General features: G+C 52.1%; 2 protein-coding genes across 2 annotated transcripts in view; both read left to right on the plus strand.

Moving 5' to 3' along the window:
* The window catches only part of RNF215 (ring finger protein 215), a 98,012-nt gene that overhangs the window by 15,471 nt on the left and 63,560 nt on the right, over positions 1-18,981 (plus strand). The gene's annotated exons all lie outside the window — the stretch shown is intronic.
* LOC103119068 (SEC14-like protein 4) lies at positions 1,745-16,327 on the plus strand. The gene is given in 14 exon segments (XM_016190921.2): positions 1,745-1,877; positions 2,697-2,772; positions 10,779-10,822; positions 11,005-11,064; positions 11,937-12,125; positions 12,196-12,241; positions 12,244-12,290; positions 12,480-12,540; positions 12,998-13,081; positions 13,267-13,373; positions 13,448-13,587; positions 13,688-13,785; positions 13,788-13,856; positions 16,201-16,327. Coding segments are annotated over 14 exon segments (1,200 nt in total). The 5' UTR covers positions 1,745-1,823; the 3' UTR covers positions 16,326-16,327.

Consider the following 18,981-nt stretch of genomic DNA (forward strand, 5'->3'; position numbering starts at 1 on the left):
CAGCCTGTCACCCACGGGCTCTGACAACACCGCTCTCCTGCCTGGAGCCTGGGAGAGGGTGAGGCAGAAAGCTTGTGCCTCCTGCCCCTTCACTAGAGCTGGTTTTCCATTTGGAGGTGCGTGGAGGTGTAAGCTGGCCCTGTCCTTTCTGTGCTGGTCTCTGTGCTGTTACCGACTCCTCGTGGACTACTCTGAATGCCACTGCTTCCTGGGTTCAAGCCCTAGTGCCACCTGGAATAGCAGTGCTGTGGTGTCTCTCCTGTCTGTGTCTCCCCTCTTTCTCAAAAGATAAGAAATGGGAGCTGAGTCGGGCCGTAGCACAGAGGGTTAAGCGCAGGGGGCTCAAAGCCCAAGGACCCTAGTTAGGACCCGGGTTCGAGCCCCCGGCTCCCCACCTGCAGGGGAGTCGCTTCCCAGGCGGTGAAGCAGGTCTGCAGGTGTCTGTCTTTCTCTCCTCCTCTCTGTCTTCCCCTCCTCTCTCCATTTCTCTCTGTCCTATCCAACAATGATGACATCAATAAGAACAACAATAATAATAACTACAACAATAATAACCACAACAATAAAACAAGGGCAACAAAAGGGAATAAATAAATATTTTAAAAATCTTTTTAAAATTGGGGGACGGGAGAAAGGAAGAAAGAACAAGAGAAAAAGTAGACTGGAGAACACGTTCAGTGATATTGTATGTATGAGACCCTGAGTTTATTCCCCAGAGTCACATTAAAAATAGTCATTAGGGCTGGAGAGACAACATGATGGTTCTTCAAAGACTTTGATGCCTGCAGCACCAAAAGGCCCAGTTCAATCCTCAGCAGCACCAGAGGCCAGAGCTGAGCAGAGCTATTCATGATCATAAGGAGAATATAATAACAATAATTATTGCGTCCAAATCAGCGGGGTGAAAGTGATTTGAATGAATTCTAGATTATAAGCCGATGAAGTGGGTTTCGCACCGCACATCCTGTCTACTACAATGTATCTTCAAGTGACCATCTGACATAAGCAAAACAGGTCAGGCTTATCGTGCTTCCACCTGCAGCCTGGGCGTGGACGGGCCAGCAGTGCCCTAGGCTGCTGCCGCTCGGAGGAGGACAGGGAAGGGTCGTGCTCTGACTCACAACCGCCTCCACCACCCCCCACCTGCCCAGCCCACTGGTCTCCAGTGACCTGCCTGGCTCCTGAGCCCCCCTGACCCACCGAGATCTGCTCGCCCCCATCAGGGACTCACCCCTGCACCTAGCCTCCAGGCTGTGGGTGCCTCTGGGACCCAGCACAGCCTGAGGACCCCTGGCCTCCACCCCACCCCAAGCCAGCACTCACCCCTGCAGCCTGCTCCCCAGTTTGTCCCTAGCCCCTAGCCCACCCCTCTCAGCCTGCAGCCGCCCCAGCCCCCCTCCACCTGCCCCTCTGGCATCAGCCTCAAACAGAACGACTGGACCTCCCTCCCAGTGAGGTGCAGCCCCACGCCCCCGTCTGATCTTTGTGGACCCTGCAGACCCTTGGCCTTCTGCAGGTTGGACCCTTTGGGGGACCTCTCCCAGCCACCCACGCTGAGGGGGGCAGCCTGCCATGGGGAGGGACAGGAGGCTGGACTCCCAGCCCGACAGGGTGGTGCCCTTGGGGTGAAGAGCAGGGAGCAGGACCCTCTGCCCCACCAGTCTGGGCCATGACCTCTGGCACAGCTGGCCCAGTGGCCCTGGGAGGGGCGGGGGAGTGGGGCGGGCTTCCTGAGGGCGGGGCCACCCCTGCAGGGCCCTGCAAAACCACCGACAACGGGAGACCTGGCGGCTGGGGGGAGCCCCAACCCTGGCCTGGGCACCATGAGCGGCCACGTTGGGGACCTGAGTCCCCAGCAGCAGGAGGCACTGACCCAGGTGAGGGCTGAGGGCTGAGGGCGGGAGGGGGTGTTCCACCTGTCCTGCTCAGGGGAGGTGCCGGGGGACACAGGGCCATCACCTGGTGGCCTTGCCAGCTGGGGACACCAGCACTAAAGAGGGTGGGGGTCCGAGGGGCAGTTACACCAGGCTCTGTCTGCCCTCTTGGTGCTTTGCCTGGCTCTTCCCCAGCTAAGTGTTGCCCTGGGGCGGGGGGGGGGGGGGGGGCCCACACCATCCTCAGGAGGGAGGTCTGCGGGCTGGTAACACTGAAGGGGTTGCGGGGGTAGGCTGCTAGCTGTGCCTGCCGGCTGGGGGGCTGGGACGGGCGGGGGGGGGGCAGGAGTCCTCCACTCCTGGGCTCTGAGGTTCTCAGGTCACCCCAGGGGAGGGGAAGCCCTCTGAGTTTCCAGTGCCGAGTGATTCTCCCCCCCACTGGCCCAGGCCTCTGGCCCCGCGGTGCGACGGGGGTTGGGGGGCTTTGTGTGTGCTGGGGTGGTGTGGTGCTGCGGGGTCTTCCTCTCCCCCGTCTAGGCCCTGGGTCCACTCTGAGGTGATGCAGGAACATGAGAACTTGTGAGAAAGTTCTGGTTGGCGACACCTGACCCCTGAAGGATCTTTGTGAAGCCAGGCTGGGGGTCTGCTCGGGCATGCAGGCTGAGGGGGGACTGGGGGCAGAGCACCCCCCGAAGTTTAAGACGTTGTCATCCTGCCTGCCATGTTGGCTGGGGGACAGGGGTCCAGTTCCCTAGTGACAAGGGGCCGGAGCAGCGTGGGGGCCGGGGAGCCCCTGTGACCGGCGGATCCCTTCCTCTCCAGTTCAGGGCCAACCTGCAGGACCTGCTGCCCGCACTGCCCAAGGCAGATGACCACTTCCTCCTGCGCTGGCTCCGAGGTAAGGGGGCTGGTGGGGAGGAGGGGAGCCAGAGCCATGGGGCACAGTTTCCTGAATCAGCCTCCGAGGCAGCGCAGCTCAGGCTCCCCACCAAGCCCCAGTTTCTCAGCTGTAAAGTAGGGTGAAGCCGGTGAGGGGCCCGGGCTGCAGCTCTGGGCCCCTGCTCCCCCAGGGCTGGTGACACTGTGGAGAGGGAGTCACCTTCAGGAACTGGGTAGGCAGAGGAGTGATGGGAGTCTGAGAGCAGCCCAGGGCTCAGGCCAGGCTCCCCCAGGGCCACATGGACTCTGACTCTGGCCAGGAGGGGATATCACTTCTCTGGTCTTCTGACTAAGGAGAGGTCAGGCTGGGCAAGGCACTCTGCTCAGAGGGCCTTTAAATTTTAATTATTTTGGGAGTCGGGCCATAGCGTAGCAGGTTAAGCGCATGTGGCGCAAAGTGCAAGGACCCCAGTCCTGGTTCGAGCCCCCGGCTCCCCACCTGCGGGGGAGTCGCTTCACAGGGGGTGAAGCAGGTCTGCAGGTGTCTGTCTTTCTCTTTCCCTCTCTGTCTTCCCCTCCTCTCTCCACTTCTCTGTCCTATCTAACAATGACGACGACATCAATAACAACAACAATAACTACAACAACAATAAGAAACAAGGGCAACAAAAGGGAAAATAAATTTTAAAATTTTAATTATTTTAGAAAAATGTATTTGTCACTTATGAGACAGATAGAGAGGGAGGAGAGAGGGGGAGAGAGGGAAGGGAGGGGTGAGAAGGGGAGAGAGAGAAGCACAGTGGGGAGTAGGGAGGGGGAGGGATGAGAGGGATGTCTGAGCAACACCCTGGAATTCAGATATGCAAGTCTGACACTCTGTCAGGTCAGCGGCTTCCCCAGCCAGGATCTGCCCACTTGGAGGCTGGGAGACAGCTCCGCCGGGAAAGCACACACCTTCTCATGAGTGGGGCCCAGGGTTCAAGCCTGCTCTCATGAGAGCCCTGGCACCGGTGAAGCCTCACGAGCAGTGCAGCAGTGCTGTGGTGTTTCTCCTTGTTGTCTCTCTATCTGTTTCCATCTGAAAATTAACAAGAGTTTGGGGTCAGGTAGCAGCAAAAGCCCCGGACATCAAAAAAACAAAAACAAACAAACAAAAACAACAAATGCCAAACCCACGTGGTGATTTTTGGAGAGACCAGAGCTCGCTGCAGCACATGCCAGGTCAGTGAGCACATCTGGGTGGGACCGCACACTTGCGAGTCCTGCGCTCTGCCTGCTGAGCCACCACCCTGGCAGCGATCGCCAATCCCGTTCTCACTTCCTCATTCAGCCGAGCTGCTGCACGCCCAGATAATTCTAATTCTAATTATCTCATGGTTATTAGAGAGCTGAAAGCTGAAATCGCTGAGCTAAGAAGGCAACTAGCTGAACAAGCTAAAACAGTATCAGAGCAGGGCAACAAAATAGATGAACTCCAGAAAGCAGTAGAGGGCAGAGAGAATAGAATCTATGAGGCTGAAGACAGAATTAGCAAGATTGAGGATGAATTAGAGACAACTAAAAAAGAAGTAAGAGATCTCAAAAAGAGATTAAGAGATGCTGAAAACAACAACAGAGTCCTATGGGATGACTTCAAAAGAAACAATATACGCATTATTGGCTTACCAGAGGAAGAAAGAGAAGGAGAGGAAGAAAGCATTCTCCAGGCCATAATAGCTGAAAATTTCTCTAGTCTAGACAACACCAAAGACATAAAGATTCAAGAAGCCCAGAGGGTCCCAAACAGAATTAACCCATACCTAAAGACACCAAGACATGTCATACTTAGAATGGAAAGGAATAAAGATAAAGAAAGGATCCTCAAGATGGTTTTACAAATGAATTCTACAAAACCTTCAAAGAAGAACTAATACCTCTACTTTTAAAAGTCTTCCAGAAGATTGAAGACACTGGAATACTCCCTGCCAACTTCTATGAAGCCAACATCACCCTGATACCAAAAGCAGACAGGGACACAACCAAAAAAGAAAACTACAGACCAATATCTCTGATGAACATAGATGCAAAAATATTGAACAAAATTCTAGCCAACCGGATACAGCAGTATATCAAAAAGATTGTTCATCATGACCAAGTGGGGTTTATCCCAGGCATGCAAGGTTGGTTTAATATACGTAAATCAATCAATGTGATCCACCACATCAACAAAAGCAAGACCAAAAACCACATGGTCATATCAATAGATGCAGAGAAAGCCTTTGACAAAATACAATATCCCTTTATGATCAAAACACTACAAAAAAATGGGAATAGATGGAAAATTCCTGAAGATAGTGGAGTCTATATATAGCAAACCTACAGCCAACATCATACTCAATGGTGAAAAACTGGAAGCATTTCCCCTCAGATCAGGTACTAGACAGGGCTGCCCACTATCACCATTACTATTCAACAGAGTGTTGGAAGTTCTTGCCATAGCAGTCAGGCAGGAGCAAGGAATTAAAGGAATACAGATTGGAAGAGAAGAAGTCAAACTCTCCTTATTTGCAGATGACATTATAGTATACATGGAAAAACCTAAGAAATCCAGCAAGAACCTTTGGAAATCATCAGGCAATACAGTAAGGTGTCAGACTATAAAATTAACATTCAAAAGTCAGTGGCATTCCTCTATGCAAACACTAAGTTAGAAGAAATTGAAATCCAGAAATCAATTCCTTTTTCTATAGCAACAAAAACAATAAAATATCTAGGAGTAAACCTAACCAAAGAAGTGAAAGACTTGTATACTGAAAATTATGAGTCACTACTCAAGGAAATTGAAAAAGACACAAAGAAGTGGAAAGATATTCCATGTTCATGGGTTGGAAGAATTAACATCATCAAAATGATTATATTACCCAGAGCCATCTACAAATTTAATGCTATCCCCATCAAGATCCCAAGCACATTTTTTAGGAGAATAGAAAAAATGCTACAAATGTTTATCTGGAACCAGAAAAGACCTAGAATTGCCAAAACAATCTTGAGAAAAAAGAACAGAACTGGAGGCATCACACTCCCAGATCTCAAACTGTATTATAGGGCCACTGTCATCAAAACTGCTTGGTACTGGAACATGAACAGACACACTGACCAGTGGAATAGAATTGAGAGCCCAGAAATGAGGCCCCACACCTATGGACATCTAATCTTTGACAAAGGGGCCCAGACTATTACATGGGGAAAGCAGAGTCTCTTCAACAAATGGTGTTGGAAACAATGGGTTGAAACATGCAGAAGAATGAAACTGAATCACTGTATTTCACCAAATACAAAAGTCAATTCCAAGTGGATCAAGGACTTGGATGTTAGACCAGAAACTATCAGATACTTAGAGGAAAATATTGGCAGAACTTTTTTCCGCATAAATTTTAAAGACATTTTCAATGAAACGAATCCAATTACAAGGAAGACTAAGGCAAGTATAAACCTATGGGACTACATCAAATTAAAAAGCTTCTTCACAGCAAAAGAAAGCACTACCCAAACCAAGAGACCCCTCACAGAATGGGAGAAGATCTTTACATGCCATACATCAGATAAGAGTTTAATAACCAACGTATATAAAGAGCTTGCCAGACTCAACAACAAGACAACAAATAACCCCATCCAAAAATGGGGGGAGGAATTGGACAGAATATTCACCACAGAAGAGATCCAAAAGGCCGAGAAACACATGAAAAAATGCTCCAAGTCTCTGATTGTCAGAGAAATGCAAATAAAGACAACAATGAGATATCACTTCACCCCTGTGAGAATGTCATACATCAGAAAAGGTAACAGCAGCAAATGCTGGAGAGGGTGTGGGGTCAAAGGAACCCTCCTGCACTGCTGGTGGGAATGTCAATGGGTCCAACCTCTGTGGAGAACAGTCTGGAGAACTCTCAGAAGGCTAGAAATGGACCTACCCTATGACCCTGCAATTCCCCTCCTGGGGATATATCCTAAGGAACCCAACACACCCATCCAAAAAGATCTGTGTACACATATGTTCTTGGCAGCACAATTTGTAATAGACAAAACCTGGAAGCAACCCAGGTGTCCAACAACAGATGAGTGGCTGAGCAAGTTGTGGTCTATATGCACAATGGAATACTACTCAGCTGTAAAAATGGTGACTTCACCATTTTCAGCCGATCTTGGATAGACCTTGAAAAAATCATGTTGAGTGAAATAAGTCAGAAACAGAAGGATGAATACGGGATGATCATCACTCTCAGGCCAAAGTTGAAAAACAAGATTAGAAAAGAAAACACAAGTTGAACCTGAAATGGAATTGGAGTATTGCACCAAAGTAAAAGACTCTGGGGTGGGTGGGTGGGGAGAATACAGGTCCATGAAAGATGATGAATGACATAGTGGGGGTTGTATTGTTAAATGGGAAACTGGGAAATGTTACGCATCTACAAACTATTGTACTTACTGTTGAATGTAAAACATTAATTCCCCAATAAAGAAATAAATTTTTTTTAGTTTTTTTTATATTTATTTTATTTATTTATTCCCTTTTGTTGCCCTTGTTGTTTTATTGTTGTAGTTATTATTGTTGTTGTTGTTGTTGGATAGGACAGAGAGACATGGAGAGAGGAGGGGAAGACAGAGAGGAGGAGAGAAAGATAGACACCTGCAGACCTGCTTCACCGCCTGTGAAGCGACTCCCCTGCAGGTGGGGAGCCGGGGCTCGAACCGGGATCCTTACACCGGTCCTTGTGCTTTGCGCCACCTGTGCTTAGCCCGCTGTACTACAGCCCGGCTCCCAAGAAATAAATTATTAAAAAAAAAAGAGATAGAGAGATAGAAAAAAGATAAAGAGATAGAGAGAAAGAGAGACAGGCACCTGCAGCACAGCTTGACTGCTTCTGAAGCTTCCCCCTCACAGGCGGGGACTGGGGGCTTGAACCCAGGTTCTTGTACCAAATGTGCTCAACCAGGTGCACCACTGCTGGCCTCTTAATTTTATTTTTTTTGCCTCCAGGGTTATCACTGGGGCTCAGCGCCTGCACTACAAATCCACTGCTCCTGGAGGCCATTTATTCCCCTTTGTTGCCCTTGTTTATCGGTGTTGTTGTTACTATTATTGTTGTCGTCGTCGTTGGGTAGGACAGAGAGAAACGGAGAGAGGAGGGGAAGACAGAGAGGAGGAGAGAAAGACAGACACCTGCAGACGTGCTTCACCACTTGTGAAATGGTTCACTGCAGGTGGGGAGCCGGGGGACTGAACCGGGATCCTTGTGCTGGTCCTTGCGCTTTGCACCATGTGTGCTTAACCCGCCGCTCTACCGCCTGGCCCCCTTTTATTCTTTTTTGTTAATCAGTGATTTAATAATGATAAATAAGATTGTGGGATAATAGGGGTACAATTCCACACAGTTCCCACCACCAGAGTTCCATATCCCATCCCTTCTACTGGGAGCTTCCCTATTCTTGATCCCTCTGGGAGTCTGGACCCAGGATCATTATGGGGAGCAGCAGGTGGGAGTTCTGGCTTCTAACTGCTTCTCCTCTGGACGTGGGTGTTGGCAGGTGGATCCACACCCCCAGCCTGTGTCTGTCTGTCCCTAGTGGGGCAGGGCTCTGGGGAGGGAGGTTCCAGGACACATGGGTGAGGGCGTCTGCCCAGGGAAGTCAGGTTGGTGTCATGGTAGCATCTGCAACTTGATGACTGAAAAGCATTAAGATATAAAGCAGGACAAATTGTTTAATAATCAGGAACTTAAAGGTAAAAATATAGCAAATGAGATTTGGGGTTTTCATGTTGGAAGAAACTAGGAAGTCTATTTTAGGTATATTGCAAGGGGCCCGTGACTTTATTAATTTTGCCTGAGCCTGACAGCTAACATGCAGCTGGGCTGAAAGTGTTATTTGGGAAGATGGTGTCAGAATTGAGAATAAGATTAGAAAGCTGGATCAGGGCAGAGTGTAGCTCCCAAATATGGGAAAAGTCTATAAATACCATGAACTCTAAACCCCATCAATCTGACCCAGGGCCCATGTCCATTCACATTCAGCACAGGAGCCTGTGTGACCTCTGCATCCCTGCAGGTCTGAGCTCACAGTCCCTGCTCACAGCTGGGAACATTCTAGGCTGCACTCATTTCAGGACCCGTCTTCCTCCAGTGACAGAGTGTGTTGACTCAGCCTTCCTTCAGGGAGTGGGGCTGTCTCTACCATTGTTGATCCACACTGAGGGCAAGGTCCTGCAGAGGCCCCTTTTTTTTTTATTTTAAAAATGAGACATTGTGGTCCAGGAGGTGGTGCAGTGATAAAGCTTTGGACTCTCAAGCATGAGGTCCTGGGTTTGATCCCTGGCAGCACATGTGCCAGAGTGATGTCTGGTTTTTTCTCTCTCCTATCTTTCTCATAAATAAATAAAATATTTTTTAAAAATGAGACATTAACAAAACCACAGATAAGAGGGGTACAACTCCACACAATTCCCACCACCAGAACTCTGTATCCCATCCCGTCCCCTGACAGCTTTCCTAGTCTCTATCCCTCTGGGAGTATGAACCCAGGGTCATTGTGGGTGCAGAAGGTGGAAGGTCTGGCTTCTGTAACTGCTTCCCCACTGTTGGCAGGTGGATCCACACCTCCAGCCTGGAGAGGCCCATCCTTATAAGACACTGGAGTCCTGTCACTTCTGTCACGTGGTTCCAGGGATTAACTTTTGACGACAGGCGTGCAAGTTCTGTGCTCTGATAGCTAAACTTTATTATGATTATTTCTTCTAAAATGTTTCTTTGTTGTGCAGAAGAGATAGCAAAGAGACTTATTTCTGAGACTTCAAAGCCCCAGGTTCAATTCCCCTCACCACCACAAGCTAGAGCCGAGAATTGCACTGGTAACAAATAAATAGATAAATAAAAGTAAAAATAAAGTTTATTTGTTTATATGGGAGAGAGAGAGAACCAGAGCATTATCCTGGTTCATGCAATGCTGGGGATTAAACTCAGGACCTCAGGCTCCGCACACTGTACCACCTGTGAGGCCGCGAAACACTTGCTATTTTATTTTATTTTATTTTATTTTTTTCTTTATTGGGGAATTAATGTTGAACATTCAACAGTAAATACAATAGTTTGTACATGCATAACATTCCCCAGAACAATACAATTATTTTTAATTAACTGATTTAATTGAATAGAGAGAAATTAAGAGGGAAGGGGGACATGGAGAGGTAGAGAGAGACACCTGCAGACCTGCTTCACTACTCGTGAAGTTTTCACCTGCAGGTGGGGACCAAGGGCTTGAACCCAGGTCCTCGCCCACTGTAACACGTGCACTCAACCAGATGCGCCACCACCTGGCCCCCAAACTCTTATTTTTTAGAACGGCCTTGGGTTTACAGGAGAGCTGTGGTGCGATCTCCCGCCTGCCCTGCCCCAGTTTCCGTCACTAGTTTTGACACTTGAGTTTGCCGCCTTCAGTGGCCATATTGGCAGGACAAGGTCAGCAAACCCCCCCCCCAGCCCTGCACCTTGACGGGCCCTTTAGTCCCCTTCTCTGGAACTGCAGGGTGGGCAGGGGCGTAGTGTCCACACAGGAGGGCATGAGAGGCTGCAGACACAGGGACGACAACTGCCCACCATGAAGAGCCATGTGGTGCCGCCCGGCCGGTGCCCTTGGGAGACAGAGGCGCTGGGAAGGGCACTGCCTGCAAGGGGACGGAGACACAGGCACTGCGTGGCTCCCAGAACAGAGAGGGGCCCCGCTTTAGTTTTTAACTTGATTTATTCACATGGGAGAGAGAGAATCAGAACAGCATGCTGGCACAGGTGAGACCAGGGATTGAACTTGGGACCTCAAGCTTGAGAGCCCGACGCTGACACTGTGTCCGCAGTGCCGCCTCCCGGCCCTCAGGTGCCTAGACCACCGGTGTATTGGGCGTCAGGGGTTGGGGAAGAGGCCAGCCCACCTCCGAGCGGTCAGAGAACCACTCAGCTTCTCCCCAACCACCGCGCCTCTCCCCTCCCACCCCTGCAGCCAGGAACTTTGACCTTCAGAAGGCGGACGACATGCTTCGGAAGGTGAGGTGGGGGGGGGACGCCCTGCCCCCTCAGTGCCGTAGGGCGGGGAGCCTGGAATCCTCCCCTCTTTCTCCCTTCCTCCTCAGGCCCCTTTTGCATCGGGACCCCCTCCTCCTCCACAGAGTCCCCATCTCTAGCCCTGGGCGCCCAAGGGCCCACATCAGCCCCATCTGTCCCCACAGCACGCAGAATTCCGGAAGCAGCAGGACCTGGACCACATCTTGGAGTGGCAGCCCTCAGAGGTGAGCAAGGCCCAGGCGTCAGACCCCAGCCTCATCTGCAGCCCACAGGGAGAAACACTCCAGGGGCGGGGACTCCTGGGGACAGGGACACTCAGGGACACTCAGGGCACAGATACTCAGGGACACTCAGGGACACTCAGGGACGGGGACACTCAGGGACACCCAGGGACACTCAGGGGAAGGGACACTCAGGGACACCCAGGGACACCCAGGGACACTCAGGGACATTCAGGGACACCCAGGGACACTCAGGGACACTCAGGGACACTCAGGGACGGGGACACCCAGGGACACTCAGGGACACCCAGGGACACTCAGGGACAGGGACACTCAGGGACATTCAGGGACACTCAGGGACAGGAACACTCAGGGACATTCAGGGACACTCAGGGACAGGAACACTCAGGGATAGGGAAACTCAGGAGCAGGGACACTCAGGGACATGGACACTCAGGGGCACTCAGGGACGGGGACACTCAGGGACACCCAGGGACACTCAGGGACACAGACACTCAGGGACACTCAGGGACACGGACACTCAGGGACACTCAGGGACACGGACACTCAGGGACACTCAGGGACAGGGACACCCAGGGACACTCAGGGACACTCAGGGACACCCAGGGACACTCAGGGACAGGGACACTCAGGGACGGGACACTCAGGAACACCCAGGGACACTCAGGGATGGGGACACTCAGGGACGGGGACTCTCAGGGACACTCAGGGACAGGGACACTCAGGGACACTCAGGGACATTCAGCAACACTCAGGGACAGGAACACTCAGGGATGGGACACTCAGGGACGGGGACACTCAGGGACGGGGACATCCCAGGGCAGGGACTCCCACACTGGGGACGCTGCCCGCAGGTGATCCAGCGCTACGACTCGGGCGGGCTGAGCGGCTATGACTACGAGGGCTGCCCCGTGTGGTTTGACATCATCGGCACCCTGGACCCCAAGGGGCTGCTGCTGGCCGCCTCCAAGCAGGAGATGATCCGCAAGCGCGTCAAGACCTGCGAGCTGCTGCGGCACCACTGCGACCTGCAGAGCCAGAGGGTGAGGGGCCGCGGGCTGGGGGGTGGGGGGCCGACCCGGGCCCTGCTGAGCCGGCGCCCCATCCCCGCAGCTGGGCAGGAGAGTGGAGACCGTGCTGATGGTGTTCGACATGGAGGGCTGAGCCTCAGGCACCTGTGGAAGCCGGTGGTGGAGGTCTACCAGCAGGTGAGAGGTCGGAGACAGGAACGGGGTCTCCCAGGGGCCCACGCCCCTGCCCCTGAGGAGGACAGGCCGCCAGGGACTGGAGGTGGCCGGGAGCTGAAGCCAGCCAGGCGCCGAGGGCAGTGAGGGCCGGGCCGGCGGGGGCTGGTGTTGGGCTCCTGCAGACTCACCTGTCCTCACCCCCCCCCCCAGTTCTTTGCCATCCTGGAAGCCAATTACCCCGAGACAGTGAAGAATTTCATTGTCATTCGCGGTGAGCCTGGGGGCGTCCTTGGGCGTGGTGGGCAGGGGGGCCACCAGGACCGCTCCAGGCCTCTGGTTTGCTGTGCTGAAGGCCCTGGGCGGGGGGCCCCCCAGCACCCCAAGTTTGCTGTGGATGCTGGAGCAGATCTGTGGGGGCCCCCTCCTGCCTGTCTCTCCCTCTGCAGTATGAAGATGAAGAGAGGGGTTCAGGGAGTGGGGGGGGCCGTGGCCCAGGGACACATTCAATGAGAAGAGGAGGCTGTGTGAAATGCGTGGGCGTGGGGGGTGCACACTGGGACCCCACTCTGCGGCGGCCCCGACCTCAGGCCTGCCTGGGTCCACTCACCTCAGTTCCTAATGTCACCGTGGCTGGGCCTCCGAGGCAGAGTGGCCGGCTGAGGGCCTGAGTGGCGTCCCCACTTGCCCCTCTCGTCCTGGGCGGCCCCTGAAGCCCGTGTGTGTTGCAGCCCCCATGCTGTTCCCCGTGGCCTTCAACCTGGTCAAGTCCTTCATGGGGCAGGAGACCAGGAAGAAGATTGTCATCCTGGGCAGTGAGTGGCTGGGCGGGAGTTGGGGCTGGGGAGGCATGTGGGGGCGAGGCTTCCAGAGGCTCGGCCACAGTGGGCGTGGCCTGGTGGGCAGGGGGCACTCGGGGGAGCCTCCCGGAGCCCAGACACCCACCCCCGTCATCTGCCAGCCTCCTTGAGACCCCAGAGACGCCCACCCATCCCCACAGGCAACTGGAAGCAGGAGCTGACCAGGTTCATCAGTCCTGACCAGCTGCCCGCAGAGTTTGGGGGGACCATGACAGACCCCGACGGCAACCCCAAGTGCCTGACCAAGGTGTGGGGGGCCTCCCGGGGCAGGGGCGTGTGGGGGTGCTGCAGGGGACTGTGTCTCACCCGCCTCCCCTGCAGATCAGCTACGGGGGCGACGTGCCCCCCCACTACCACCAGCGGAGGTTGGCACGGCCGCATTACGAGCACGAGGCAGTGGTGGGCAGAGGCTCGTCCCTACAGCTGGAGCATGAGGTCCTGTTTCCCGGCTGCGTGCTCAGGTGGGTGCCCCAACCCCCGACCCCCGACCCCCAGCCCCGACCCCCCAGCTGGCCGGCAGGGGCAGCGGCGTAGCCTGTCCCCCTCCCCACCCTCCCCCAGGTGGCAGTTTGCATCCGACGGTGGGGACATTGGTTTCGGAATCTTCATGAAGACACGGCAGGGGGAGTGGCAGCGGGCGGGGGAGATGGCAGAGGTGCTGCCAGTCAGCGCTACAACGCCCACCTGGTGCCTGAGGATGGCAGCTTCACCTGCCAGCGTGCCGGTGTCTGTGAGTGCCCGGGGACAGCCCCTGGATGTCTGGGGGCTGGGGGACGGGCTGCTGGGGCTGGCGCCAGAGCAAGGGTCCTGCGGCAGCCCCGTGAGCACCCCAAGGTGGTCCCACTTCAGCTCCAACACTTCACAGGGTGCTGCCCTGCCCCTCTCGCTCCCATTAACTGTGTGAGTCAGTGTCCTCACCCTGGTCCCTGAGAAATCAAGTGTGGGGGGGCGGTAACACAGCGGGTTAAGCACATGTGGCACCAAGCACAAGAACCAGCGGAAGGATCCCGGTTCGAGCCCCCGGCTCCCCACCTGCAGGGGAGTCGCTTCATAGGCGGTGAAGCAGGTCTGTAGGTGTCTGTCTTTCTCTTCCTCTCTCTGTCTTCCCCTCCTCTCTCCATTTCTCTGTTATCATATATAGATATAGACATAGACATAGATATATAGATAGATAGACATATAGATACATAGATATACAGATACATAGATATACAGATATATAGATAGACATATAGATACATAGATACATAGATATACAGATATATAGATAGACATATAGATACATAGATACATAGATATATAGATACATAGATATATAGATACATAGATATACAGATACATAGATATACAGATACATAGATAGATATACAGAGACATAGATATATAGATACATAGATATACAGATACATAGATATACAGATACATAGATAGATATACAGATATATAGACATATAGATACATAGATGCATAGATATACAGATACATAGATATACAGATACATAGATATATAGATACATAGATACATAGATATACAGATACATAGATATATAGATACATAGATATATAGATACATAGATATATAGATACATAGATATACAGATACATAGATATACAGATACATAGATAGATATACAGATATATAGATATACAGAGACATAGATATATAGATACATAGATATACAGATACATAGATATATAGATACATAGATATATAGATACATAGATACATAGATATACAGATACATAGATATATAGATACATAGATACATAGATATACAGATACATAGATATACAGATACATAGATAGATATACAGATATATAGATATACAGATACATAGATAGATATACTGATATAGATATATAGATAGACATATAGATACATAGATACATAGATATACAGATACATAGATATATAGATACATAGATATATAGATACATAGATATACAGATACATAGATATACAGATACATAGATAGATATACAGATATATAGATATACAGATATATAGATACATAGATATACAGATACATAGATATACAGATACATAGATATATAGATACATAGATATATAGATACATAGATATACAGATACATAGATATACAGATACATAGATAGATATACAGATATATAGATAGACATATAGATACATAGATACATAGATATACAGATACATAGATATATAGATACATAGATATACAGATATACAGATATATAGATAGACATATAGATACATAGATATACAGATACATAGATATACAGATACATAGATATATAGATACATAGATATACAGATACATAGATATACAGATACATAGATATATAGATACATAGATATACAGATACATAGATATACAGATACATAGATATACAGATACATAGATACATAGATATATAGATACATAGATATACAGATACATAGATACATAGATAGATACACAGATACATAGATATATAGATACATAGATATACAGATACATAGATATACAGATACATAGATACATAGATATATAGATACATAGATATACAGATACATAGATATATAGATACATAGATATACAGATACATAGATATACAGATACATAGATACATAGATATATAGATACATAGATATACAGATACATAGATACATAGATAGATACACAGATACATAGATATATAGATACATAGATATACAGATACATAGATATAGACACATAGATACACAGATATATAGATACACAGATATATAGATACATAGAGATAGATAGATAGATAGATAGATAGATAGATAGATAGATAGATAGATAGATGTATAATGGCCTCCAGGAGCAGTGGATTAGTAGTCCAGCACTGAGCCCAAGTGATAACACTGGAGGCAGAAAACAAAACAAACAAACAAAAACAGAGCACAGTCCTTGAGAGTTGGGGGCAGGTGGGAGGCCCCTGTGCAGGTGCCCCTCCCCGGGCCCGAACTTCACCCTTGCTCTGGGGTGGTGGCTTCAGTTTCCTCCTCTGGGACCCCTATGGCTGGACCAGGCCGGTGTGTGGGTTGCGGGTGGTGGGCGCCCCCCTGACTGCTGCCCTCACCACCAGATGTCCTGCGCTTTGATAACACCTACAGCCTGATGTTCGCCAAGAAGGTCAGCTACACGGTGGAGCTGCTGTTGCCGGACAAGGCCTCAGAGGAGAGGATTCGGGGCCTAGGCACTCAGCTCTGACCTCCTCCCCACATGGCCAAGGGCCAGGCCACTCTGGAGGGGCCGGACGCCCTCCCTGCACTGAGGGTCCTGCCTCATGTCCTTCCCCACAGGCGTCTGGGAGTCACACCGAGGGGACAGCGGAAGGTGTCAAGACTCTGCCATGTGACCCAGGATGGCAGCTTATTGGGCAGGCTGGTGGACGGGTGGCAGGTGGGCCTGGGTCCAGAGCTGCAGGCAGCCCCGTCCCCACCCCCACTGCTCCAACATGGTTCCCACCTGAGGGAGCTGGGGAGCCACCAGAGGCACTGCAGACAGGGGCTGCGCTGCCTGGCCCAGACCAGATCTCACTTGTCCCCACCTGTCCCCTCCTACCCTACCTGTCCCCACCTGGCCCCTCCTATCCCTACCTGTCCCCACCTGTCCCCTCCTATCCCTACCTGTCCCCACCTGTCCCCTCCTACCCCTACCTGTTCCCACCTGTCCCCTCCTATCTCTACCTGTCCCCACCTGCCCCTCCTATCCCCTACCTGTCCCCACCTGTCCCCTCCTACCCCTACCTGTCCCCACCTGTCCCCTCCTACCCCTACCTGTCCTCACCTGTCCCCTCCTATCCCCTACCTGTCCTCACCTGTCCCCTCCTATCCCTACCTGTTCCCACCTGTCCCCTCCTGTCCCCACCTATCTCCTCTTGTCCCCTCCTATCCCTACCTATCCCCACCTGTCCCCTCCTATCCCTACCTGTCCCTACCTGTCCCCTCCTATCCCTACCTGTCCCCACCTGTCCCCTCCTTTCCCTACCTATCCCCACCTGTCCCCATTTGTCCCCACGTGCCCCAGCCCCAGCTCCCAGCAGAGCCAGGCCAGTGGGTCCTAGCATGTCTGATAACCAGTGCTGACAGTAGCCTTCTCAGGGCTTGGCCCCTGCACCACAGCCCCCAGGACAGGAGAGAGCTGCTGCCCCCCCATGGTGTCTCCCTGTGAGGTCACAGTGCTGTGGAAAGGTCCTCCTCACAGAGCCCTCCCTGAGGTGGGGACCCCCACAAACACCACCTGCCCCCCAGGAGCCTGGCTGGGCCCCCAGTGATAGGTCTCCGTGGCCTGGGGCTGATGCACTGGCTGGAGGGTCCAGCCACGTGGGGCTCCCCCGCTCTCACGCCTGCTGGGGGAGGGGTTCTGGCTGGAGAGCCAGTGGCTGTCATGATGGGCTTCCACCAGACACCCCACTCTGCGAATGAAGAGCTGTGCGCTCGAACCGTGAGCCTCTCCCTCACCCCCCCGGCCTGTCTCCCTCCTGGCACAGCCTCGTGCAGGGTTCGACCCTCTGATGACAGTTCTCAGTCTACATACACATCTGTGGGCTGCCTGGGGGTCTTGGTCTGGTGGGGGGAGCCTTTGGATGAATGATGAGATTCTGTGTCTCTATCTCCCCCTTCTCTCCCAATTTCTTTCTGTCTGTCCAATATAAAGTAAAAATAAAATTTTTTAAGAATTAAAAAGATGTAAAACAATGGGAGTCGGGCAGTAGCACAGCGGGTTAAGAAGCGCAGGTGACACAAAGCACATGGACCGATGTAAGGATCCCTGGTTCGAGCCCCCGGCTCCCCACCTGCAGGGGAGTCGCTTCACACGCGGTGAAGCAGGTCTGCAGGTGTCTGTCTTTCTCTCCTCCTCTCTATCTCCCCCTTCTCTCTCCATTTCTCTCTGTCTCTATCCAATAACAAACAAATGTAAAATAAAACATCAAGAGGAAGCAGCTGGGAGGGGCTGGCTGGCTGAAGTTTGGGGCCCTGCTCACACGCCCTTCAAGCCTGGGGACACGGGGACACAGGGGCCACTGCGGGAGGAGGGCAGAGGGGACGTGGGGCCCCTTCTCAGCGTGTGCTTGGAACATCAGGAGCCCACTTGCTGTGGACACACCCAGAAAGGCGGCAGGGCGGGGACCTGGGGCGTGTGGGCTGCCAGCTGAGGATGGAGGGAGGGGCCAGCCGGGGGGCCGTGAGGTGCCACTGGTGGCCTCTCCATGCTGTTTGCATGTTTCTGTCAGCCACTGTGTCCACACTGGCTGCCGGTAAAGCCGTTTTATAACACGGTTACAAAACAGCCAAGTTGTGGCCAGGAAGTGTGCAGAGCCCTGGTGGCCCCGGGTCAGACCTGTGGCCTGGGGGAAGCCCCGGGGATCAGCTTCCAGAGCAGCACGTGGGGGCACCCTGCCTCACCCCCCAGCCGCCCAGCCTTCCCTCCGGATCACCTGCCGGGCGCACATGGCGGGAGGGCACATCCTTGCCACGTAGCCCCGGGGCAGGTCGGAGGCCGGACTTTCCTTCCCTTTGTGTGGTGCCAGGGACAAGGCCCAGGCCTACACTGGTGCCACTCAGCAGCCTCCTCAGGTCCAGCTTTCCACTCTTGATACTATTATTATTATTATTATTATTAGAGAGATACCGCAGTGCCACCCACCCTCCACGGAGCTTCCCTGGTGCTCCCATGAGGTGCTGGGGTCTGAACCCACCACCTTATGCATGGGTGCGCCATTTCTCAGTTTATCTTTATTTTGTGAGGGGGAGAGAGATAGATGGAGAGGAAGAAAGAAAGGGGAGAGTGAGAGATAGAGGGAGAGGAGGAGAGCGAGAGAAGAGAGGGAGAAAGAGGAAACAAAAGACAGAGGGAGAGGAAG

This window comes from Erinaceus europaeus, chromosome 6, assembly GCF_950295315.1.
Source record: "Erinaceus europaeus chromosome 6, mEriEur2.1, whole genome shotgun sequence".
NCBI lineage: Eukaryota > Metazoa > Chordata > Mammalia > Eulipotyphla > Erinaceidae > Erinaceus > Erinaceus europaeus.